Here is a 27,257-nt window from a genome sequence, read left to right as displayed (position 1 = left end):
TGATTGAGACAAAAGAGATTTTTATTATAATAGAAGATATAAAATAAATATACATGACTTTCTCATTTAACAGTCATTTGTACAGTGAAATTTGCACAAAAGCAGCTAAATAAAAGTTTTCTTTTTTGTTTATAATATTACCACATTGAGCTATTGCTGCCATATGCTATGAAAAGACGACACATTTAGGCCATATGGATATTTTAAACGTGTGCACATACACATAGTTAATACAGAGAGAATAGAAAAGAGTGGACAGACACCCCAACCTGCAAAGCATTCTGCTGGTGCAGCTCGCTGGGAGCCCTGGGCAACACTCACTCTTGTATTATTATCCGAGACCACAATATGAAAATTTCTTCCGCAGCTGCTCATTAAAAGACGCTGTGATGGGATTGAGGGTTTCTGTAACCATGTTTTGTAAGACAAGCCAAACAATGCTTGTTATCTGAATGGCACGACGGGCAATCGAAGGCAGCGCAGAGGCCAAGCTTTGCAGATGGAGTGCCTGTCTGAGTTTAAGTCCTCCGCTGGGAAAAGACAGGCACATGCAATACTATCAAACGGGAGGTGTGAAGGAAGAGAGCGGCCTAAAGGTGCACTAGATCCTTATACAGGTGTGTGTGTGTGTATCTACACACTGATAGCACTGCCAGAACTTTAGTGTCTAACGCAAGACAGTGAAAACATTAAATACTTTTTCATCTTACCACTAAATATTTGAGCAACAACAGTGCATTAAAGACAATTCTGGTATTGGTATCTCAGTGAGAGAATATTAAAGTGTGTTTCTTATGTACAGCTTTTGAAATGTAAAACTGCTTAAGTGATGTGTGTGTGAGGAGAGAGGACATGCCACCCTCCTTCAGGACTAGAGGTGCAACACATAAAACTTATGGGCTGTTTACCTGTTAGCTTCCACGTGTCCATAACAATATGCTACATAGTCATGAGTGGAAAAAGCCTCAGAGTGTGTTTGTGAAGAACAAAACGACTACATCCTGAACAAGTTCCCACGAAAGGCACCGTCCACACAAACTGAAACCCGGGTCACGGTTCCTGTGATGGGATGGACCTTCATTCTACTGTACTGAGGTGGTTTTAACATTCATACATGATGAGGACTGACAGAGGTCTCCTCTATAGCTACTGGTTTAAGGCAGTGGACAGTGTTTAAATGAATGAATGGGATGAATGCAAATAATAAATAGGACTGTATTCTATTCATATACATTTGTATTTCTTTACAATTGTTCATTTGGAGCAGTGTAACATGACATAAGGGATTTTACACAAGGGCTGAATACAATGTAATAAAAACTGTCAACTGCAAAACCTAAGCACAGGAACAAGCCTCAGTCTGGATCTGTGTTTGCATAAGAGCTGTGTGACAGTAATACATGTGAGACCTCGTGGAGAGATGCACTAAAGGGAGGAGGGTGCTGGTTCTGATCCACACCCCCTGCATCTGCCTGGAAAACATGAAGCAATGTACTGTTTAGCGCAAAGCGCTTGTGTCCAAGACGTCTTTGAAGCTGCATGATGAACGTAATAATGAATGGGGCATTTTGGCCTCTTTAAGCACCACTGTTTTGGTTTTCAACGCTTCCACAGCTCTTCCACAGTGGCAAAATCTGCGGACGATGCTGGAGTACAAAGGACTGTCTTCTAACAAGAGACAGCACACGATGAATCATGTAAGAACACAAACAAGCTCAAATCCATCTTTGGAAACAACTTTACAAACATGTTGTTCAGATAAGGGTAAAAACATTAGAAAATGTATAGAAGACAAATAATAAGTATTTATGTCTTAGCTTTAAACGTCTTCTATAAACCACAAACACAGGTTTTACTATTTAAGGTTGTAAAAATGCTTCTTGTTGCCTTCTACAGATTGTAGTGGATCAGAGGCTCCAACTTGTTGTGATTTGGTTAAAAAACGATCAATGCAGCTTTAAAAAGGTCTAAAATAGATTTTTTTTGCTCTGTAAAAGGTTTTGTCAACCAAACACAGCAATTGTTGTTTTCATGTAAAACAAATCACAAAGTATATTTGAACTGTGATATTTTGGAATGAAACTCGGATTTAGGTTTTCAGGGTCCTGACGTAGTACAGCTGTGTGTTATGGTTTTCTCTTTATAAAGTACAAAATAAAAGCACCTGCGTTGTACAGCTGTAGGAGTTAGTGTTGGAGCACAGCCTGTCGTGCTTTGAGCAGGGACTGGAAGTCTGGATGCTGTTCTCTACCGTTTGTCTTCAGACATCCAGTTCTACGATCATGCACCAGGTGTCAGTGCTTCCTGCGCCCCAGTCACTGGGTGCATTTAATACAAGCTGAAGCTGGGGACACATTAGCGTGTCCTGTGACTTTACGGCCCATTCCATGGTTACACTGTGACTGGATGAGTATTACTGTTAGATTAATGTAACCACGGTGCAGCTCAACTACTTTATATTGGGTCGAGTATAGTCACTGTCTTATTTATGCAGAAGTGGTCATTCTATTGGTTTTTCTTATTGCAGAGATGATTCTGATGATGGGCTTATGGCTAAATAAAGAGCTGAGCTCACAGGTGGCTTCCTTTTGATAGAGACGTCTCTGCTTTACTGAAAGGCCTAACTATTCTTAAGTGCAGTGGTTGAACTCGCCTTATGCGCTCTAGGGGTGTCCTTTACATATTTACACAAGTGCCAGCATGTATTGAAGAACACACGCACTGTCTGTTAAACTGTTACACGCTCGTCCAGGGGGGACGGAGTGGGAGAGGACAGCTCGGCTCAGAACCCGCCCGGGTTGTTCCAGCTCTTTGCAAATCAGTTCAGTGCAGTTCTAACAGGGTTTAGGTAAGAAGAGAACATGCATAAAAAACATACTGTACACACACACACACACACACACACACACACACACACACACACACGCACACGCACGCACACACACACACACACACACACACACACACACACACACACACACACACACACACACACACACACACACACACACACACACACACACACACACACACACAGCATCCATAATAACCAACCCTTCAATCATCAGGCAGTAACAGTTATAGGTGACATACCTGGGAAGGACCATCTGTTAGCTGCCCTGTACATTTATGCAATTACAGAGAAGACACAGTGCATGCGCTGGCCACAAACACAGGTCTAACCTCTAAAGATAGTGGAGTGGATCATGATGTACACAAGATGTTTTTCATGTTCCCAGTCTAGATACAAACAGGTCAAATATAGAAACCCTAGAAGAAGTAAAATTGCGCATTTAATATTTCCCTGCATTTGCATCAGCTGAGGAGCTGATGAATTTGTAGAAAAGCTGACTTATGTCTTCATAAAACGACAGGTTTAGCTCAAACATTTCCATTGATTATCCACGGTCGTACACTAGATGCGACAGTAAAGGGTTTTTCCTTGTGTTTCCTTTCATCTGATACTTTTCATACATAGCAATATTTACAATGACATCAGCTATCAAGGTAAACTCTAGCAAACAAGCATGAAAAAAATTAAATACAAAAAGATGCAATGCAATGTACAGTTATGGACACAGCTGCGAAGAGCCTGTCTGTAAGTGCCACGGGTCAGAGTCTGTGTGACGCCTTCACGTCTTTCTTACTATATTTTCTGCGTTTAAAAGGGTTCAGCAGCCAGATAAGGCTGAGATTGACTGTCAGAATGTTTTGGTTCCTATGTTTGGTGTCCGTCGCGTTACCGTGCTGCTGAAGGCTGTCAGGCAGGAGGTCAGAGAGGAGGGAGGAATGATGTAGTATGACCAGGATGCGGTCGCCGACGGGGTCCTGGCTGCTGAGGGACGGTGGAGGAGGAGCGAAGGCTCCTCTGCTGGTTTGCGGACGACTGGGAGCCTCAGTAGCGGTGGGTCTGGTGGGTGTACTGGGAGCTCACTTGGGATGATGACGAGTATCCCATGGTGCTTTGGGGCTGGCTGGAACCTTGGACGTTGCTTTGGTAACCAAGGCGAGAGCTGGAGTGCTGGTAGATTAAAAGAAGACATAAAGATGACGAGAACACACTTTTACACTAGGACTGCAAATCCTGAGTTTTCTTTCCTGTGTGTCTATGGCAACACCACCAACCAGGCTACTGCAACAGGCTTGTGGCTCTGTCTGACTAAAAACCAGGGAAAAACACTGTGGACCAAGAGGATGTTGGGAATCACAAGGGCTAAAAGGTGGTGAGGCTGGAAGGGACAAATGCAAAACTGATAAAAGCTGAGACTGTGACTTGGAGGAACATGATGACCCCCAGCACACACATGGTGTCAAATGAACTACTGTACAGCGTCCTGCAAGTGGCCAAGTCAGAGCACACACCTTGGTCCATGTGCACCATTTGTGGCTGGACCTGAAAAGGCCTACAACCCTCATGGAACTTGACTGAACTGAAGCCATTTTGCAAGGAGGACAGATAAACCTTGCACCCGTAGGGTCACATGTCACAGCACTATCTGTTGACGGGAAGGCCTGGAAAGTGGGATGGCCTGTGGGACAGAGATCAATAAGGGGAAAAGCAGAACGCTGGGAGTGTCAGTCCACTCCACTGGTCGGTTTCTATATCTGTATGTGTGTTATACTTATACGTGCACACCCCCTCCCTCCATGTGTCCTAAAAGCTGAGGTCAAAGCAGGCACTTAGATCGCGCTGTACACCAGGCACTCACCCACTCACCCACACCAGGGCAGGTGCATAGAAAAGACACCACACTGACAATCAGAAGAATAACATACTGTGTATTCAATATAGCGTCAACACATAATGAGATAAGGAACAAAAATCATTCTTTAGATGTTGGATTAACAGTAGTTGTCCTGTTTAACAGGACTGTTTGTGGTGCTCTATGCTGCACCACCACGGCGATCAGCTTCCTGATCTGTCATTGTTGTGTCCTCATTATCTGGACGTTTTGATATCTTTATCAGCCTCAGTTGGTAGTTGAGTGGATAACGGTCCAGCTCGTGCCTGTGCCACAGACCGGAGCCACGGTGCTGCCTTTGCCACATCAGCATCAAATGGTCAGTTTGACACCAGCCTCACTCTGACATTTAAATGTATATTAGTTGAAAAATGTGTAATGATATGCATAAATTTAAAACAATAAATACTGTTCTTTTTGTGATGACTTTGATGTCTTTGTTTTTGCTGTTTCTGGACTCTCAGAACCTACAGTTTAGGAAACAGCCTCAGCATAGCTGATAATGCTATGTAGGTGAACACTGTGATTAAAGCAGGAGTTGACAGACCCGAGGAGTGCTCCCATAAGGTAGTCAGGAGCCAGTAAAGGACATATGAAGACGAGCTGAGTGTCCAGAGTCTGGCTGCATCCTGGGCTGTGACTGTGGCTGCATACCACATACCTTCATCCTGCTTCTACGACAGATAGTCTGTTGCTTCGTTTGGCTTCACTCATCCACTGAGCATGCCACCAACACCTGCTCATCCTCCGATTTACACCCTGCCTGCCTCTCAGCGCTTGTGGCCTGCAGGGTGCTGAACTGGCTTTGCTGAGCTTGAACTAGTTCCTGAACAGCTACATAAGCCAGCTTCAGAACATGCATTCACATATGAGCAGTCTATTGACGTTGACTGGAGTTGAAAGCCAAGTATGACTGGAGGAATGGGAAACTGATGTGAGATCCGCTGATGTATTTCAAATAGAATTTGATGGGACACAATGTCTCCAGTGGTGTAACGCTGGCATCATCACACCAGCCTTATTTTAGAGTGAAGAACACATTTGCTAACCTGGTAGTCTGACTGTAGTACCCCCGTGCCTGAGGAGGCCCCAGGTGGCCCAATGCGAGGCTTCTTGTTGGGTGGGCCCTGGTCCTGGCCATGCTGTAACCCTCCGCCAGCGGTAGCCCCTGTGGCTCCAGCAGTGCCATTCGTTTGGGCAGAGCTCTGCTGGGAGGGTGCTTGTTGGGCTGCCGTCTGCTGCTGGTTCTGGGCCTGATTCTGGCCTGTCGTCTGCTGGTGTTGCTGGGTCTGGTTCTGTAGATGGAGGCACAGCATAGAGGAAATGTTATTTCCAGCTGGGTGTGAGTAGATGTTATTAACGCAGCATCAGTAACATCAGTGCTGTTTGTTCAGATATTGTGCCGCTGCAGTCTGAAGGTTTAAGAAGTAAAGCCTTAATGCTGCACCAGGTGTCCTGATATTAAATGTTGACAACTACCTTCTCTGTTTTCTCCTCTGGCTCGTCTTCGGTGAGAAACTCTCGTTTTGGATAGGGGATCTGGCAGCCCGCAAACACACTGGAAATACAGACAAGTTAACAGATTGTGGCACTCTGGAGCCAAAACACAACCCTGAACCTAAATCCTAATAAAGAACAACACTCTAGAGCTCACTCAGTGGTTGGTAGAGGGTCCTCCAGGAAGTACGGGTCCTGCAGCGCCTGCTCTGATGTTATTCTTTTGGTGGGGTCCATGGTGAGGAGCTTCTGAAGCTGAAAAAAGAAAAACACTTTTACACTTACTGTGAGGCAAAAGGAATAATAGTCCAATGACATGATTTAAACTTAAACAGGCTGAGTTTGGAGTTGCTTCAAAGTCAGAACAGTAGTGCTTGTTTACTAGACTAAAATTACCATGATACAACTTTTATGAAAAATGGCTGATGGTTAGTGTTCTTTTGTTGGTACCACCTTTACGTCATCACATTCCTCATCATGATGGCCACACCATGCCTGCCTCCAATTCTGGACTCTTTCATCAGATCAATGAAAAGCTAATGATGTGATTGTTGAATGGTCTGATCTGATCCAGCCTTCGCATGTGGTAATACTGTGTTGTGAGTGTGTGTGTGTGTGTGTGTGTGTGTGTGTACGTACCAACAGGAAAACCTTGCTGTCCGGTTTGACTTTATGCTTCTCCATATATTTGATTAAGCTGCTGTTTGCATACCTGTCAGAGCAGACAACACAGAGACATAGCACTGGTTTACTGAGCTTTTGATGTAGGTCAGATCATGACAGTGTCTACTTACGTCGTCCTCCTGAAGTCCTTCTGTAGGGTGGGGTACTCTGGCATCTTTCTAATGTCTTCCCAGTCCTTATCTGTGGAATACACAGTGTGAGGCTCAATGTCATTTTCACCAAAGCAGCCAGATTATTTAAGACATCTTAAAGCCCTTATTTATGGTGCGTTTATTATTGCTGTGTGTCCGACCTGCAGGGAAACCCATGACGCTGAATATCCTATCCAGCTGGTCGTGATGGAAGGGGTTACTAGTCTTGATATCTTCTTGGCGACAGTGAAAGATGGGCTCTGACGTTAGCAGCTCTGCGAAGATGCAGCCAATCGCCCAAATATCTGATGTGTACACACGCACACAGAGGTCACTTCATCTGATTAATCCTGTAGCTTCAAAGCATTAATATTCACAGGATCAATTAACCTCAGTGAGTTACAGACAGGGTTTACATGGGTTTACGTGTGTGATTTAGGGTTTAACATCAGTGGCAGCAACTACTTTTCGTACGATTAAAAAATAAAAAAATGTCAGTTAACACAAACCTGACCTCCTATCAAAATATCAGGGCCTAACTCACCAATTGCTTTGGTGTAATGACGGGCCCCCAGGAGAAGCTCAGGGGCCCTGTACCAGAACGTAACCACCACGGGGTCCAGGTCCGCCAGAGGCTTGAGAGGAGAGTTGAAGAGTCTGGCGAAGCCCATATCGGCTAAAAGAAAAGGGAGGAGATGAACAGGTTTAGCAAAGTAAAAACCTGAAGCAAACTGCAACCATTTTATATACACATCTGTGTGTTTTAAGGCTCATACATGGTTAAACAAATGGCGGACAGTCAGATGTGACCTGTGGACACTTATCAAGCAGATAATGGCCCAGAGGTGCTTCTACATTTTACACAAGTATCTTTCACTTCACAGCTTTAACTGGAGCATTTAGGCCAGCATTAGGCTGAAACATATTAATATGTGCAGCATTGCTGCATAAAGCTGCTGAAGTGTAACCCCATTCTTCCTAGGCCTGTCGGATCCAAACCTGTTGTAGAGGAACTAGTTGCAGTAAAACAATAGCCTGCTGCTAATTCTGGGTGTACAGGTTTAAAAATAGACTTGAGCGCTGCAGCTGGAGCCTCCAACAGCCTCTTGGCCAGCTGGCTTACGTATGTAAAAACCCTGCTCTGAGCCCCGTCGACCTCTAAGAGAGAAGGTAGCAGGCTGCACTCAGACAAGTCAAAAGCCTCACTGATCCAGTGTCATTGCAGCGTATTGTGTAATTATGGAATCAGTCCAGCAGGAACAGAATTAAATTCTTCCTTACCGATTTTAACTCGTCCTCGTTCAGGACCCTCCCCCATCACTAGGATGTTAGCTGGTTTCTGAAGGAGACAGAATGATTATACACCACATAAAACAACACACACCAAGTGGAAAGGTCACATATTCAGAGTTTTCCTACTTGCCCTCCTAAGCCACCCATGGCCTATAGTGACTGCTGTTCACTAGAACAGTGTGTATGTGTCATGGAGTCCTATGACAGACAGGCTCTCTGGGAGTTCTCTGAAATCACTTGCCACTGGTAACACAGTGAGATTAAATGACCACCAGGGCTGATAGGAACTCCAGATAGAGCCAATCACAGTGACCTCTCACCTTAACAGCACAAAGCGAAAACGAAACGTAGAGCGGGTCACTGCTTTCTGCAGTGACCCGTTGCCCGTAGCCTTGTTTAACATGAGTGATGTCTGGACCAATCCTGTGGTGCTGGTGCTGTCTCATCATGGTCACACAGGACAAGCAGCCGTGTTTTTCACACTTAGCAACACTTCGTGAATAGAATTACAGGCTTATGTAAGGGTGATTGCTGGATTCAGAAACAGACACATGTGGTGCTGTGAAGCAACGCTGGAACCTTTCAGATAGTTTTACATTTCGCATATCAGAACACAACAGCAGCCTGCTTTGAAGCAAAAGGCTGCTGCAACACCAAACAAGGGACAACATGGGAAATCACAAAAGACAACACCAAGTTATCATCTGATGAAATATTTAGGTCAGTTCAGTGAACTGTGTCAGATGTTAAAACTGTCTAGAGGTCACATCTAGAGTAAACTAGTCATGAAGGACATACTGTACTTAAGTGGAGCTCTAGAACAGGAGGAACCAGTCTTCATCTCCAAGGTCCACTGTCCTGCTCACATTTAAACACAAATAATCAGGCAGCATTTCCTTTATAGGGATTTATTTTTAGGATAGTAAGTAAAAGCTAATCCTATTCATTCTTGGATGAGAGGCAGCAGACACCCACAGCCTGGATGGGTCACTATTTACAGTACCAGGAAACTTCACGGGAGGAGATCAACATAGGCCCAAAGAGAAGATGCAAAGATGCCAGAGGTAAATCGGATCTGTCCAATAAGGCCATTATCATTTAAATCTGAGTTAATTGTTTGCTCAAGTTGCCTTTGTTTTGTGTGACATTCAGTTTGGTCTGAATCTGCAACATCAATACCTGGAGTCTGCACCTTTATTCCGATGTAGGCTTGTAAGTTGACAGTTAGTTTGTGATGCAGCAGGACTCATGTTGTCACACAGTCTGTCTGGGTTGCAGAGAGAATAGTCCGGCTCTGATCTGCCTGACAAACATGGCTTGTTGCTATAGAAACAGTGCTAATAATGAGATCTATTATTCATGGCCACAAAATGAAACACAGTCCCGGGCAAACACAAAGACAAGCCCAAGGAGTTCGGGCTCAGCAGCTCTGACTAATAAATGAAAACTCCCAGAATAAAAAAACAGACGACTGAGCAAACGTTAGGGCCTCTAGAAAACACAACAGCTTTGTTAAGGAAGCTAATGATTCTGATGAAGAGAAGGTATAAAAACATCTGCATATGCAAATGCATAAAGGCACTTACAGCTGCTTGGTTTTATAAATACATCAGGAACCAAGGGACAATAAACACACTACATCCCACTGAGGCCCTGTCCCCGGGGAGGCGGCCTTCTTTTACTAAACCTACGTCTCTGTCACACAAATCAGGCCAATCAGAGGCAGAGTGCTCCAACAGGCACCAATCTAAAACATTGCGCTGGAATAAAGAGAACTAGAAGTCAAGTGAATGAATACGATCTGCGTCGACGCGCCACAGGTAAGAGAACTTGAATGTATGGAGCATTGAACTTTACAGCACATGTGATGGCACGTATGCATCTGGTGTGTCTGCAGCCCAGATCACCACATGAATGAACATCACCGTGTTGTTAGAGGCTTGTCACAAGAAGAAAACCTGATCAAAAAGCCAGAGGTAAGGGGGCAAAATGTTATTCAGGAAGCCAAAGAAAAAACTGCTGCTTCCTGATCTAACCTGGATGGCTTGTACCCGCTGCTCAGGTAGAACTAAGTGAGTTAAACAATTCAAGAAAACCTTATTGATACCTTATTGATTCCTTTATTCAGACAAAGGAGGTGCTATTACACCCAGCTATGTTTATCAGGTTTATCTGGTATTGCATCATCCAGAATCTACCACATTTGACAAACTGGTCCCATGCTTCCCCAGCAGACTCTGTGTTGGCACCCAGCACCCATCACATACCTGTCTCCATGACAGGGCACAAATCTCCCTCTACAAGTGACCAGTTGTGGCTGGATGCCCGTTCCAACCTGACAAAAGTCCACAAAGGTTTTTTTTTTTATTGGGTGAAATATGTCATCATATTTTACCCGTCAGTACTTGTAACAAGTAAGGTCTGTTTACAGTCTTGATTAATAGATATGTTCTTTGTGCCACCAAATGAAAAAAATAAGCACATTCCAGTTTGGTTATTTGCAGTTTAGACGACAGCGAAGCTAAATGTCAAACAGGAACCACCGGCTTTCTCTGGCTGCGGGTAAAAGACTGCTGGCACCTACAGGACGCTTCCTGTTTCTCTTTGTAATTATAAGTTGTCAAGAAGCTGCCATTAGATGAAGAAAACATTGGAACTTGTATGTTCACGCTAAACCTCTTAAACATAACAGTGGCCAATAGTGAGTGTGGTTCTTCTCTTAAATGAATCTTTATAACTCTAAAAGAACGTAATGCAACCTGGTTATTATGTACTTTCTGTTTCAGGAAGTCACCCTACTCAGTTCTTCTTGGAATTGTGTAAAAACACACTAAGCAAATTCTGACTCTTTTTTTCTACAGAACCACTTCCGCAAAAGCATAATTAAACCTTTAAGTATATTAAGATGTATCCATACTGTATATACCTATACATACAATATAGGAAACTGTAATCAATGTTTTTACCTATATACATACTGTATATACTGTACCTAAATATATACATACTATAAATACCTATAAATACAGTATATACAGTATATGTACAGTACATACCTATATACACATACTGTACACATCTATATATATATATATATATATATATATATAGTAATCTGTGTCCATACTGTAAATATATAAATAATAAAAAAAAGTATATACACTCTGTGACTGTGGGTACAAGCTGGTATTTTATGCCTTTGTCAGCATCCCCGGCTCCTCTGGCCCTGCAGGCTCTGTTACATAACCCTCGTGTAGGCACAGGGTGGGAGGAGGGGGAGGCTCACAGCAGACACCTCTGTTATGGGGGTGGGTGGGACAGCGAGGAAGAAATGGAGCAATGGACAGTCGATGGGGGATGGGCGGTATGAGATGGTGCAATGCAAAACATATGCTTGGTTTGTGTGGTGCAGAGGCAGAGCATGGTGTTCACTGAAGACGGGAACATTTCGTCTCCTCTCATACGCACGACCTGGAGCTTTCATGCATTTGTTAGTTACTGATACCACAATGAGCCTGACACCTGCACAAAGACCACACTCAAACTAGCAACCAAGAAAGGAGTTTAGACAATCACATGACCACAATGTCAGGAAACTGGCAATGAGACAGCAAAATAACTGCAGTAAGTGCAATACATTAGCTCAGAGTTGCAGCGACATCCGGCCGCACAGAAAATAATTATAAAGCAGCGGAAGAGCTGGTGCACAGATAAGACGGGTGTGACCTTCAGGGAGCAAAGTAAACACACAGCTCCTGCGGGAGAGTCCATGTTTCCCTCATACTGCTGAGTAATGCACTTCTTCTAATACTCCTCTGTATATACCGAACAATAACAACATGAACTGATCCACTGCATCTCCCAGACACCTGAACAGCTCTCATGACTGCCTGGACACAAACCTGCCTGTTAGTATAGTGCTGTCTGCAGGCAGCTGAGCCGCTCAGCACAGCAAGCTATAAAAAAAGCCATTTACCTAGAAGACGCATTAGTGTGTTCAGGGTAGAGCCTGTTGGCAGCTAACTCTGTTGTTGCCTTTTACGTCTGCCTTCAATAGCTAAAATGTGTTTATAGTACCAACGGTACCAGTGACAGATTTTACTGTACACTCTTAAAACAACAAACTGCATCATTTCTACAGTGCTGACCAATTATATTTAAATATATATTTGTGTTTGCAACATTTACAAGTGGCTGTAACATCTAGGATGACATCAGCAATGCTGAACCTTTAAGGACAACTTGCAGAGAGGTGGTTTAGAGATGATAGAGCCCTGTGCTTTCTGAAAACCAGTCAGCCACCACCACCACCACCTCCCTGACTGCATTTCTTTCCCTTTAACAAGGCTCATGATACATAAACATGTTGACGACACGGGTCACGTCAACAAAAGGTCATTTATGAACAACTATGAACGTGAATGACAAGACTGTTGAGGCCATTTCAGTGGGGAAAACAGCACTTCCGGGCTCGATGGTGATAAAACCAGTGGCGCCGACAGGGCTGCTGTGTGACGACAGGACATGTGGCAGTAGAAGGAATCTGGTGGCAAACAACACCGGCTCGTCCGGTGGAACTACCCTACATGGCTTTTTTTTCTGTTGGCAGACATTTCAACGCTTCAAGGGTTTTGTCTAAAACCAGTTACACAAAATCTTGTAGATGTCCGCTCTTCACTGAAGACATGACTTCCTTATTCCACCATCCGACCCTGACTGATGCCTCACCAGAATCTAAAGCAAAAAAAGAGTCTTAAAAGCTTGGTGACTGCATTCGGAGAAAGAAACCTCTGAGACTAACAGATAGATCTCAATCTAACATCCTGCAGAGTGTGAAGCAGGTTTACATAACGTGACGTCCAGCCACCACATGACCACTGAGGTCTGCCACAGATTATGTAAGAGGAGACGACCCAAATTAGCGACAGACGCCTGAACTGTGTGACTGACTCCTGTCCCCAACTACCACCAAGACACGTTAGCTAACGCTCACACCAACACTTAAATCTCTTATTCACTTTGAGAAAGAGCCTACGTTCTGACTGATCTGATTTTAGTAATCAAATCCAGGTTTTAGTACAAAATCCCCTGCGTTGTGTCTACTTTATTCTGCACTTATCTCCACAAACAAAGGGACGAATGTGAGAGTGACAGATGCAGAGCGATCAGACCGAGGGAGTCGCACACATTGACAGATGGACAGTGGGAGTTTAGCTTCATTTCTGTAATATATTTAAGCCGGTTTCTTTCTATCCTTCTTTCTTTGAACAAGTTCTCTGTTCTTTACCAAAATAGAACAGGACACACCTAAGTCGCACTAGGAGGTTATAAGCCTGACTGTGTCAGCATGACACAGAGACCTACAACAACCTATGCATGTTCTCCTCGTGTTCGCGTGGGTTCTCTCCAGGTTCTCCGGCTTCCTCCCAAGGTCCTAAAACATGCATCATCATTGGTCTCTCTAAATTGCCCGTAGGTGTGAGTGTGTCAATGGTTGTCTGTCTGTGTGTTGCCCTGCGATGGAGTGGCGACCTGTTCTGGGTGTACCCTGCCTCTCGCCCAAAAACAGCTGGGTTAGGCTCCAGCACCACCCGCGAGCCCGCATGGGAACAAGCAGTAGAAAATGGATGGACGGATGGACCCTACATAGTAACGACAGAGACTCTTGTTTAACTACACCTGAAGCAAACACTGGTTCCACTTGTTTTTAAGTGTAGTTTTGTTATTGTTGTTGCAAATTCAATAATTTGTGATGATTTCCATAAAAAGAATTAAGCCATTGTTTAGTTTCCATCAGAAGCACAGTGTTCGCCCTCCTGCCAAAGCACTGTGGAAAACCAGGGGCAGGAGCCAACAGTTGGGCTAGAGCCAGGTTAAAGGGGAGACAGCGATCAGGACGTCCTAGTCCTCACAATTACAGTTACAATAAACTCCACACCCAGACAAAACAACCACTCTGGAATGAGCCACACAAACCTTATCAGAATAACATCACTTCTCTCTATCTTTAAATACACTGCAGGTCTAGAGTCAGCATTCCAACCAACTGGCAACCAGTAGTATTTTACAGCAACGGGAGGCAAGTCTTGTTCAGTTTTTATATTTGCACAAAGAGGGAGAAGGAAGGTTCACAGGAGAGTGAGTCAAGAGAGAATTAGGTGAGAAACTGGTCATCTAGTGAGGACGGCAGCGATGATAACAAGGCTCACACGTCTTCATGTTCTCGACCGAAAACAGGAACCTGGTTATGATCATGGCCTTTTTCCTTCAGTTTCACTGCAGTCTTTTAGTCAAAGAGTGGAATAAATGGAGGTTTAATGTCTTTACTTACAGATTAACAATAGATGGACACAGTAAATATTGCCTGTATCACTTTGACCTGAGGTTACCTGAGGAGACAGGCCTAAGTATGTTCCCAAACATCATGAGCTGATCTATTGTCGCATTTGCCACTTAGCTTGTGCACATACATTCAAAGAATTATTGCTGTAAATTAACACTTGGTTGCTTTGTCTAAAAAAATCTCAACTATAGTAACTGTAGTAACTGTTTTAATGTAACTGTTAGCTACTAGCAGCCTAGCATCTGTGCTATGCACTGGGTAGACCTGGACTATTCTCATCTGTGTTGACCTACATGCAGCTGCTGAGGAGCAGGTACCTTGTTCGGCTTGCGTGAATATTTCAAAAGCAGTCACATGCAGCCTTGTCTGTTTAACAATGCCGAACCTGAGCATGATGAGTGGAGCATCGCTGTGCTGAACCTCTGCCACAGATGTAAAGACAGAATATATCAATGTCTTTGCTCTAAATCAACTGAGCAGACAGGATAGACAGGTTGTGATGTTATTGACCTGACGTCTGCACACATGGCTGCTACAAGGAAACCGCTGCTGCCCTGTTGAGTGGTGCTACAGTGTTGCTGAGGATGAGTTAAAGTATGTGCTGGACCTGGTGTGTGTCTGTAAGGGACTGTACTAACATCACTACTCACCAGATCCCTATGAAGCACCCAGTTGGCATGAAGGTAATGGATCCCATCCAGAATCTGATACAGGAGGGACTTTACCATCCCCCGTGGCAGCTGCATTGGCTTCTTGTTGGCCTTGGACGCACGATGGAATTTGATGATGTGCTAAGAGGAAGAGGCACCAGTGTTACAAGTGGTTCCTCTAAATTCAGGACACACAGAATAGAATTTTTCAAAAGAGCACATATTTGCAAAACAAGTATCTATTGTTGTATTGTCTTGATGACTTCCTCAAGGCGTGACTGAGCTGGAACATACCAAACACCTCAAGTGCCTGAGGGTTAACGTAGCATAATGAGAAAACACAAACAAGAACAGCTAAGGACCTGGTGACAGTTAGACGTATTGTTGGTATCACATTACCCAGGTGTGGCAGAAAAAAGAAGCTATCAATAAAATAGCAGGTTTTCTGAGAAGACAGGTGAAGGAGGACCTTCAGGTAGTTGCACTTTGATGGCCGTGGTCACCAAGGCTGCAGTCTGAACAGTGAGGTGAATACAAGACACGATTCTCCCCTACGAACTTTCATATTCAGCAACAATCTGCTCAAAATCATACAAAAGATACAGAGGACTGTTGGGACTCTGAAGCCGGTGAACAGTAGATGCTTCCTCTAGCTGTGTAAACCAGAAGCATGTGGAAGGAAAGATGATTTTATCAAGCATGAGGCTTCCCTAGAATAACAAAGCCTGGCATCTGTGGGGGAGCTGTGTGAAAGTCCTCCAGGACCTGGCTGCAGAAGAATATTTTAGGGTTGCTATAATATACACTGCCTGACCAAAATAAGGCACCACCTGGATTGATCTGGGGTTGCTGCAGTTGATCATGTCTAGGTTCTGCAACAGTATGTGTTCAAAGAATGAGGTCAGCTGACTACCTGGACATGCTGAATGACCAGGTTGTTATATCAATAGCTTTATTTTTCTTCCCTGATGGCACGGGTATAGTCCAAGATAACCATGCCAGGATTCATTAGGCTCAAATTGTGAAAAAGTGGTTTAGGGGGCATGAGACATCATTTTCACACATGAACTTTGGATCTTGGCATGCAAGATCTTGGTGAAAAAGTATGCTACACTGGATGGAAACAAATCTTGTGATTTATTGTACTGCAGAAGGTTATCGAAACAATGACACAGCGAATGCGTGCTGTTATCAAAACTAAAAGTGGTCCAACCAAATATTTGAGTGTGTGACCTTTTTTTGGGGGCCAGCACTGTATATGTATATATAATGGCCTGAACCTTTTGTGGTGAAGCTTGAAGCCCATAAACACACTTACCCAAAGGTCATGTTCAGCATAGTCGAAGAGGAGCCAAACCTTCCTGTCGCTGTGGGACAAGAAGACTTTCTGCAGGGCGATCACATTCGGGTGCTTCAGTTCTCGTAACAACTACAACACAGATTCACACTTTGGGTTAGTGTTGTTTCAGGGTGAATCAATGCTCAAGCCTAGTTGTTACAAGGCAGCGCTACCATAGAGTTAACTTCATGTCTTTACATTTGGCAGCATTGAAACAATGCTGAATTAATTTTGGTTTTAATTCAGTAGATTAGTTTCTATTTGCACTGCGCCCATGACCTTTTCACTCAAATTATCCTTCATTCAATACTAGCATTGTGCTATGAAAAGCTGCAACCTAAAGCTAGGTTAACCTAAAGCCTAAGTTAGGTTATGTATTTAGGAGGTTTATTTTCCATTTCACAGCACATACAGCAGGTTCAAGTAGAATGACAGTCCTATTATTAGAACTACTGACTCGCTTTATTGATGAACATAAGCTCCATGGGCAGCACATGTTAGCACCCAATACAGTTTACTGTCACTCCAGGGAAAACAAACAGACTGAATATGTTTTTATTTCTAGATGATGACCTGCAGGATTTTAGTATCATTCCTGGACAATGCTCCAATGCAGCATCATTCAGGAGGTCGCCAAACTCTTTCTGCTTCACAGGTTTACTCGGCCATTTGCTGACCTATTACAGACAATCCATACTTAGCCACGTCCTTTGTCTGCAGGCTGGTCAAGGGGAAGGAGACACAAGTGAAACAGTCAACAGTTAATCCCACTCACTAGATGAATTATTTGTGCAGCCTGTCATACAGTAACTGTACTTCACCTGCAGAAAAAACAAAGCCGAGCCTCAGATTCAGAAACTTGAAATGCTAATTTATTGCTCATTTGTTCTTTTACTATTGTGTGAACTTTAAATAAGGAGTCAGTGTTTCTTTTTTAACTGTGTCCTCACTGGGAGGCATGAACAGGAGGACGGAGCCGTTCCCCAGACGTGTCAGGACACCAGGACTATTCATTCTGTTGTGAAACAAATGACAACCTTGCCATTACAGAAAGGGGCAAGACCCATCAAACCTGAGCTATGGACTGGTTTACAGACACCATAAACTGACTGTGTCTGAATCAATCCAACAGAATTAACATGTTTACTTTTTTAACTATTGTGTATCACAAGGGGACAGGGGAGAATAATTGAGGAACTTTATGCAGGCTTTTTGGTTTGACCCTAGGATGTGGAGTTTAATTACACACATAATCAGGTCACTATGGTGCAGTAATAAGCCCTGGGCTCAGGTCTTAAACACCCAAAGCTATGGAGAAACAGTTTGAATCCAGAGGACTGTGCTGGACAGGACATGAAGAGGTGAACCCATGGTGAAGTGGACTAAGAGGAGGACTGACACTCATACTGCACGGTGCAAGACAAACACTGGACCCTCCTTTGCATCCCTGAATAGCTTCAGATGTTCAAATGAAGCTTAACACAACATGAAATACAACTTACACTTAAAAAAAAAAAAATTAAAACATGCCACAGGGTCACCTCCAACACAACAGCGCTGTTAATCTGCTTATTCATAGCTTCATTGTGACAAATATTTATCAAAGCAAAGCAGAAAACCTGTTCAATTTAAGTGTTATTCAGTCATCTCCTTAAACTCTGTAACCTATAACAATAGAAATAACAATAACAATAAATGTTGTATTTCATGGGAACTCAACTTAAAAACAGACATACAGAGGTAAAAGCCTCAGTGGGTGCATGTTAGAAAAAGCAGCTCAAACACTTCTATTACTTAGGCCAACGTGGAATTATCCAAATGCTTGAGTGTGTGTTAACACAGCCACTGCCTGGTCCCACATGACTGAGCTAGTTTTACCGTAAAACACCTTATTTTGGTCGTCTGCAGAGAGAATAACATCAGGATATGATGACACAGCTGTGATCAAAGTCGACTCCCTGTGGGCACAAAATGTCCTCACTCACTTTCTTCATGTGTTGTTCTCATACTGGATGTTTCCTGAACATCCGTCAGGGTTAAAGATAATTAATACAGATAATAATTTCTAGACCATTTTTTTGGCCATTTGGGAAAAGACTGTACATTTTTTACACTTTTTTTCTTTGATAGTAGGGCCAGATTGTTTGTGTATCAAAGGTCATGCTCAGAGAGAGAAACTCACTGGACAGGATCCACATACCTAAGCCAGAGTCCGATTCAGTCTACTTAGCTTCAGGCCACTGAGCATCATAGAACATGTAGGTCTACACCAGGATTTGGAAGGAAAATAATCAGTGAAGAAATGGAACCATTCTGGTGAAAGCTAAAATTCACTAAAAACATTTAACCCTTTTGTGGCTGTTACTTGGTAACTGAGGCCAAATCACCCATTTCTCTATGGACCATCTGTCCCACACTCCCCCACTAACTTGCCACAGCTTTTAAATTGCCAGTCTGCGGATATACTTGACTTGATGACTAGGGTTTACAGCTTCTGACTTTCCAGATAGTAGCGTCAGCAAAGACAACCTGACCACACTTCTGAAGAAAATATATAAGTCATTTCTTTAATTTCATATCTCTGATTAACAGGTTATGTCACAAAGTTTTGACCAGTTAAATTCCTGAAAACTGGATGTGTGACAGCCTGAGTGACAAACAGGTTCATACAAAGATTAACATGCAGACTATCAAAGTCAAAATCACTGTAATGGCTCGAGTGCCACAGCTTAGAGAGTGGTGAACACCCACTGTAGGCTAACATTCCCGGCTTCATACAGAGATGAACAACACGGGACTAAAGGATGAGATCAACCTTGTCAGGCTGCAGTCGATAAATCCACTTTAGGTTGCTTTGCGCTGCAAACACTGCAGCTCTGTCGGAGCAAAGCCTTCAACACCAGCACCAGCAGCAATTTGGTGTCATTTACAGACAGCGAGGAAACGATCTTAATCAATGCAATGACGCACTGGATCAGAAGCAGATCCCACACAAAAACTGTCTCATTTCTATGTAGCAGCTGTAGCAGATTTGTGTTAAAAACATTTCCACTGAATTGACAGCGAGACATTATCAGTCCTTTAGTGCTTAGCGACCTTGTGTCCACATTTTCCAGCCTGCCCCCCTTTACAAACACAACTCAGATATGCTGCTGTTTGCTCACTCATCAGCTGAGAATGGCTGAAGACGCAGGCTATCTCAAGCTGCCTCATCTGGAGGACCATCATTTTATGCTTCACATTTGGGGTGAAAGCTGCTCAGGGTACTTATTACCGCATCATGTTCATTCTGTAGATCACTGTTAGTGGTTTTATTTGATTTATTTTCACATGGGAAAGAAATCAAAAGACCGCCCTTTAGTTATGAGCCAGTGCCCACATCTGCAGCTACGGTCGGGGCATTTAGATGAACAAACGACGGGCAAAACATTTATGGGAACAATAACACTACTTCCTCACTAACATTACATGAACAATGTAGAGATGTAGAACAGGAGCAGGTGTGCGAACGATTCCAGTAGCAGTGAAACCCCCTAAAACAAGGACATGGCATTGATTTAGATTTGTTCTATGAACAAATCTGTTTTGTTCTGAAATACTTTCATCCATTATTCAGGGATAATTCCAGCACCAGTGTTGGTTTCATTTTCCTGTACTGGAATCACTGGTACTGGTAATGAAGGACGGAAGGTTTTACAGAAGCAACAACGAAGTCTGCAGTATGTTCAGGAGACGCATTAAGTGAGGCTTCGTCTTCTGGAACAGATAAAACTCAATTCTAATTATTTGAATCCATTTAGGTACAGAACAGCTGGATTACTGTCCGGTGGCAGTCAGTGCTGTGACCACAGGGAGGACAGGCTGGATTAGTGCATTACCACGCACTAAAGTGTATTTGTAGGATTTATATTACACTGAGCTGACTAATTGAACTGCTTCATTCTCTTGGGCTCTAGTTACACACAGGAAAACTACAGCCAGTGCAACAGTATTTTTCAGATAAACTGCTTTATCCAGGCTGCAATTCAAGTATCCTTCTGAAAAATAGATGACTTTATCATCATTAACATGCATCATATTTGACTGAGATCACATGATTGTCCTGCAGTCATCTGGCTGCACAGACAAAGTCAACCACCGATCATCTCTGCCCATACCACTAACATGACACCAAGTATGAGCTCTTAACTAAAGCCAGCTTATTCTTTGTTCTTCAGGTAAACAAGTGACTCCATGACAACACCTGTAGTTACCTAATGTCCATAAAATACATGCACGTCTCTACGGTGACGACTGACCTGAGTGGCCAATAACACAATGCACCAGCAACAAGTGAAGTCTCTACGGCCATGACTGGCAACAAAGCTGTTATCAGCCGCAGAGGAAGAGATTGTTGAGCAAGCAGGCAATCTGACACCTGCCTAGATGTGCATACTGACAGGCTGTCAGAGGGACTGGTCCAAACCAAGGTCATGCAGAAAGACAAGTACAGACACACAGAACCCAAGCCTGGGACACATATATACTATTATCAGTACAGTACACATGTGTAGACTAGAAGTCAAGATACACAACAAAGCAGTCGTGAAGTAGAAAATAAAATTTGTTTTTGGAGATGACTGAAGAGGTCCTAGTGCCTTGGTTTGCTGGAAAGTCTGACTGACCAAAGCTCCAACCAAAGGCCTGGGCGGCATTCCTTCACGCTTCAGCCTTGTTTGTTCCTCACCCCTCACCAGCTGAAAATTGTCTAAGTGAGCTGATCTGGTGCATGATCAGTATCAACCCACTAGTTTCACTGGAAAATGGTTTGTCAGCACTTCACCAGCGTTGTACCTCCACCTCCAGGCCTCACTCCTTAAAGCAGGCCGGTGTTTAGAAGGACTGATAGCAGACAGTGGAACGGATGCCGTCATGTGCAGACGAGGCTGTATTCATGGAATCAGTAACAGCAACAGGCATACAAATGATGACTGATGGAAGGCAAGCAAGAAGAGAGGAGCTTGCACAGCCACAACCTGGTTGGTCTGGAGAATGTCCAGGCTTCTACAAACCCCAACACCAAGACTTTCAACAGTATTTGACTCCAGTTTCACTTTTTCAAAGATGTGACGTCATCCATGTGTTTGTCTTGCAACTCTCAGAGTGAAAGATTAAAAACCTGCTCCAGACTCTCTTTTTACAAAGCGTTCCAAGTAATACTTCCTGGATTGGATAACAATATGCAAGAACAATGCACAATATCTTCACACATGTTGTGACACCTGTCACACCTGAGTCAGTGGTTGAACCAAGCAGAAGAGCATGTGTGTACCTTGACCTTAAATCTGCAGGGGACATCGCCATAGGGTACAGTTATATATACCTGTATATATGTAGAATTTCTGTAAATGTGTAAATTGATTGTCTGTCCACTGTCTTGAGTCATTGGAGCATCTCTATGGCTACCGTGGCTGCATGCTGGCTCTTTAATGGCTTCAGAGCTATGTAAAAATGCTCCTGTAGAGCTTTGCATAGTGTGTCTGTAGATTTGATTGTAGGCTCATGGCGCCGTTTGCTGCTATTTCTACCGTCACGGTCGCTGTGAGGTAGATGTTGCTATCATTTCACACTGACAAATTTTGGTCTCACTCTTCTCCTTTCAAGCAAACAAAACTTTGTTGCCTCTCCACCCACAACATCCGCACGCCCTCGGGCTGCGGGATGTTTGTTTTGAGCCTAACTTCTGACGGGAAGAGGAACTGTGCACCTACAGATGTGTGCTAATGTTAATGTGCAGGCCTATAAGCATAATCTGAGTGTTTGCATCCAGCTAGCTCCAGGTCAACATGTTAAGTGGAAACCAAAGCCTCTTACATAACCACCCGGTAATAGGGACACATTATTCTCTCTCTGCAGCTTCTGCTAGAACTGACTAAGTCAATCGATTTTATTTTTGGAATATTGATCTGTGGTTACTATTGTACATCTTCCTTACCTCACCAATCATTGGCGGATGTTTTATAATGATTAAATTGGGTTTGTGTGAGGAGTTTATTAGACACAACCAAATGGCATTTGTATTACAAAATAACACACAGAATTTCAGTAAAGATTCATGTTTTCCCTACTGTACATGGTCCAAACAGCAAACTCATGGATCCTTGGTGTCATGTTCCATGTGCTGTTACATTCTGTCTTTAAGCGAGGTGATTATGCCACATTGATCACATCTTTGACATCAGACGAACTAAACCTGCCTCTCAGCCATACTTAGCTTGTATCCTAAAGCCACTACAGTACCTATGTCAATTTGGCAACATGTAAACAAGTGTTTGTATCCTTGAGGGCTGACAAACCCCATCTACGTGTTGTACCTTAAACTGCTCCAAGTATGTTAATAACACAAAGCTGGTAGCAGTGCACGTGTAACAGCTCAGTTTATTAAATGTACACTTCTTTGGAAGTTAGCATCACACAAAGATTATGTGATGAAATGAGTGTAGCTCTACAGCTCAACAGTAGCTCTCCCTTTTACATCTGGGTGATGAGATCAGAGGTGAAATCTGTTAAAAACATTTGTACGATACTCTCTAATGATGGACTGATCCCACCCAGTGGTGAATGGGGAAGAATCTATAATATTGGAGAAAAACATTGATTTCTTCCTGCTGGGCCCATATTAAAACCAGTGAGTTGAGTGGACTTTGACCACTGCTGTGACAGAGGGGACACACACTGGATGCCCGTCAGCACGTTGCATTGTTAGCTGGGTGTATGTACCAATGCAGAAGTGTTCTCCATACACTAAACCTGCCAAAGCTACGACTTCTGCTTACACTCACTCTTCCAATGCATAACCCGTTACGTTACTACACACATTTCATCTCAAAAAGGACTTACACAACACAACTTATATGAAACTTACAGCAATTTCCCTGCAGGCAGACATGGAGATTCCAGTGCCTTCTATTTGCTTCAGTGCATACTCTTTCTCGTCCTTCCTGTCAGGAAGAAAAGAGACAATATCACAAACAACATCACAAAAGAGTAGACTCTTTGTCTCTGTGGAGGGGAAACCTGTTAAAAGGTTAAATGTTAAAACAATGAGGAGAAGCAGAGTCCAACGCAGCACAGGCCACTTCACAGAGTAGCATTTAGCAGAGACTCAACAAGGCCTCAAACCTGATTCAGTGTAACTTACAATGTCAATACCACACACAGCTCCAGGAATAATTGAACTGCACAGAGGCTTACATCTGCTACATAGCGTTTAATGTGTGGTCAGTGAACAGGACGTCCCTGTGAGAGGAGTGAAAGTCGATACCATTGAGACAATGATACATTTTTTAGCTTGTTTCATTCTGTGCAAACCTAGCATTTTATGTTTTAACATGAGACCATGATACACCACACACTGAGAAAGACCAGTTCTCACAAACTTACACCTAAGGCACAACATCTATGATTTCCAGTCATCTGAACTGGTCACTTTTTAGTTTGTTGAGTGTAGCTCAGTCCACACCCAACTCAGAGCTTAAGGTTCCAATAGGTCCCAGCTGTACCGAAACCACCCTCTGCTGAGACAGGCAGCTACAAGAAAGAGGCCTTCAACAGGTCTGAGGGTACACACACACACACACACACACACATATATATAGTAAAGCCAGAATTGAGGACTGGACTTGTCATAATGCCATTCATTCCCTTGTAACAGCTAATTTATTACACTGTGAATTGCACAATTAAAGAAAAACTTTCATTCCTTACTTTCATTAGTTCATTACTACCAGTACTGGGTCATCTACAGTACAAATGCTGCACTGGGAGATTTTCTTTTCTTATTGTAGCATGATAAAAAAGCAAAATGTAAATATTTTGACTGTAGACACATGACTGACATTTTCACTTCGTATGTTTGATGCGACTGACGCCAAGGCAAATCGCTGCTCCTGGGATGTGTCTTTACTGTATCAGGCAATAAACATAAAAAAAAATTCTGATAGTGTTAGAAGCAAGTCAAGGACAGGTTCTGCGGGTATGAAATTGTTTCATTTGTTGAAACTGTGCAGGTGGCAATACTCTCAACGACAGCAAAGTTTTAGAAACGGTCCTTGTCCTCTACAGGGTGTTCCCACGTAATAATGGTACATCCAGAGTACTTTGGCAATGACTAATCAGTCTCATTTTTCATGTGTATGAAGCCAGCCAATTATTAGCTATGCCAGCAAAGCCGGAGCATGATCTCGGTAGAAATGTGTGAAGTTCACCAAACCTCCAGACGAAGTGGAGGTGAAGAGAAAACCCACATCTGTTAGACACCGAACCAGATCAAACATACCTCAATAAACCCTGTCCTGACTGTGTGTCTGGATAATTTGTCCCAAAAATGCCAATCAAAGCACTGAGTCAGTGTAAAGCTGTAGGTACAGTAGGTGCAGGTATTCATTTTCAGTATCTGTCATCAGTGTCTTTATGAGAAAGACTTGTAGTAAGCAGTTGTTAAGACTATGGATGAGAGTCTACAGCACACACTTACTCATTTGATCTAACTGAGCCACACTGGAAGCATCTAGTTTTGAGCAGTGGTCCCCAACCAACCACATTCATAAGGTTCGTACAGCTGTTAAGCAACTGTAGGCCTTGTCTTGAATCGGCTTCTGTCATAGCAGGATACTGCACTATTTACATCGGTCACAACTGAGCAAGTTTCATGAACCAACAGTAACTAACTTGTGGAAAAATGGAAAAATTCCTCCCACAACAATTTGATGACTTTCCTCTGATCTAGTGAATACCTGTCATCATCTGATCTCTTGACACAGAATATTTAAAAAATGCGTAACACCCCTGATGATGTTATTACGCTGCAGGACTAGACAAGATCTTCAGCATGAGATGACTGCTCATGACCTGCCTGTGTTCACCTTTGTTCTGCCCTGTTGATTCAGTGATCTTACACATTGTTGCTTGTGTAATGAAATGTAAGGCTGCTCTCAGATCCCATCTGAACACCAGCGACCACTGACTGATATAGAGTTGAATATCTTAAAGCAACAATATGCTCTTTTGGGCAACAATCTGGATTTGTGTTTTCTGTACCTTAAAGTTGATGATGAGGAGAGAACTGACACTATGTAGAAACACTTCTGCACATTCATTTTGAAACATTATACTGTTTTTGAAAGGGTTCCACTGTGGCTTTAATTCTATTTTTCTACAAGGCAGTTGCTAATTACAGGGACACAGAGACTAGCAGTAGCACCACTACTTGTTGGCCAACAAGGGACATTTGGCCCGATCCCAAACCCTATCATTAGGAGCCCTTTAGGCTTTTGCAGGAAAACGATACTGCCAAAAAGATTAAATTATAAAACTGCATTACCGCAGTGAAATATCTCTGTAATTATAATTACACGACAGCATCTATACAAATTATTTTCTCATCAACACTGAGCATTAAAGTTTTAAAGTTAATAGATTTGATGGGTAAATAAAACCAAAGCTAATAGACTGTGAGTACAGAAAGTAACTTATCATGCACCTCGGCTTTGGCGATGCGGGTCAGAGCAATAAACCTTCTGCCCATTGATCTGTTTTAATTCTGGGTTTCTATGCAGATGTGTCTGCTTTGCCAGCTGTTATTACTCCAGCCAGCAACTGTTGACAGTGACACCACACAGACGAGTCTGCGTCTCGTCCTGTATGTTCAACGTATTCGCACGTGTGAGGCTGTCACACGTCGACAGATGAACCGTAAGAGGCAAACAGTTCAGTATTTAGACAGTGTTCAAAAAGTTTGGCGTGAACAGTGTCAAAATGGGGAAACGGCCAGTGCGCGAGCACACAGCGAAACGCTGTGGCGCGAAGTGACGGCGGCTGCGTCCCATTCTGCTTCATCACAACAACAAGCCCCTTGTTTGCCGCCGTAAATAAAATACTTGTCAAAATAAATAGCACCGCTACTGTGTTGTTTTGGGGAGGTGGGGAAAAGGAGGAGTGGAGGAGGAAAGGGAGGAGGGGGCCGTTGGTGAGTGAGTGCGTTACATGAAAACAAAAACACAGACACACGGGTTATCGCTTCGGCCAGGCTCAAATCTAACGCCCCGTTCAACACACGACCGAGGTGTGTGCTCACAAAAAGCACCGTGCCGCCAGTTTTATGTCAGTACAAACAATAACGTTCACGGTTATCTTACCCGTCTTTGCGCTTAGCTTTATAAACGTGCCCGTAGGTGCCTCGACCCACTTTGCAACCTTCATATTCGAACAGATCTTCTACTCTCTCTCGCTCGGCCGCCAGCTTTGTTTTGAAGTCGTAATCCATTTTAACCCATAAATACGTCTTAATTTACAATAAAATAAAATATTAATTATTATATGCATTAATTAAATAATCTGGTCGTTTTATTCCCCCACCATTTCCTTGTTTGGGATTTTGGTCTGCTCCGCTTAATGTTCACTGGCTCGTTGACGTTTCTAATTGGCGCGCAGGGGTCGCTGGGTAGGGAAGTTTTTTTCTCAGGCGCCGCGATTCGACGGCTTGTAAACTGAGACATAATAAACTACACCCAGCGTATCTCACTGCGGTGTGTTGAACTG

General features: G+C 43.3%; 1 protein-coding gene across 1 annotated transcript; it reads right to left on the bottom strand.

Annotated features, from left to right (window-relative positions):
• Window positions 1-27,118, bottom strand: cdk19 (cyclin-dependent kinase 19). Its single transcript, XM_029141539.2, has 13 exons — window positions 26,855-27,118; window positions 23,584-23,659; window positions 16,659-16,769; window positions 15,341-15,481; window positions 8,336-8,393; window positions 7,599-7,730; window positions 7,216-7,359; window positions 7,034-7,103; window positions 6,879-6,951; window positions 6,397-6,494; window positions 6,222-6,300; window positions 5,792-6,037; window positions 1-4,021 (listed from the first exon to the last, which is right to left on the bottom strand). Exons 1-13 carry the CDS (start codon window positions 26,980-26,982, stop codon window positions 3,896-3,898), a joined length of 1,482 nt encoding a protein of 493 aa, XP_028997372.1. The 5' UTR covers window positions 26,983-27,118; the 3' UTR covers window positions 1-3,895.
• Window positions 27,119-27,257: the final 139 nt, after the last annotated feature.

Source organism: Betta splendens, chromosome 24, assembly GCF_900634795.4.
Source record: "Betta splendens chromosome 24, fBetSpl5.4, whole genome shotgun sequence".
Taxonomy (NCBI): Eukaryota; Metazoa; Chordata; class Actinopteri; order Anabantiformes; family Osphronemidae; genus Betta; species Betta splendens.
The sequence above is the reverse complement of the archived record's forward strand: the minus strand, read 5'-3'. Positions and strand labels throughout refer to the sequence as shown.

Coding starts and splice junctions, on each gene's coding strand:
- cdk19 (XM_029141539.2), bottom strand. CDS start 26,982: ATGGATTACGACTTCAAAACAAAGCTGGCGGCCGAGCGAGAGAGAGTA. Junction 15,482..16,658: donor ATGCTGAACATGACCTTTGG/GTAAGTGTGTTT, acceptor TCTTCCTCTTAG/CACATCATCAAATTCCATCG. Junction 8,394..15,340: donor GGGTGCTTCATAGGGATCTG/GTGAGTAGTGAT, acceptor TGTCTCCTTCAG/AAACCAGCTAACATCCTAGT.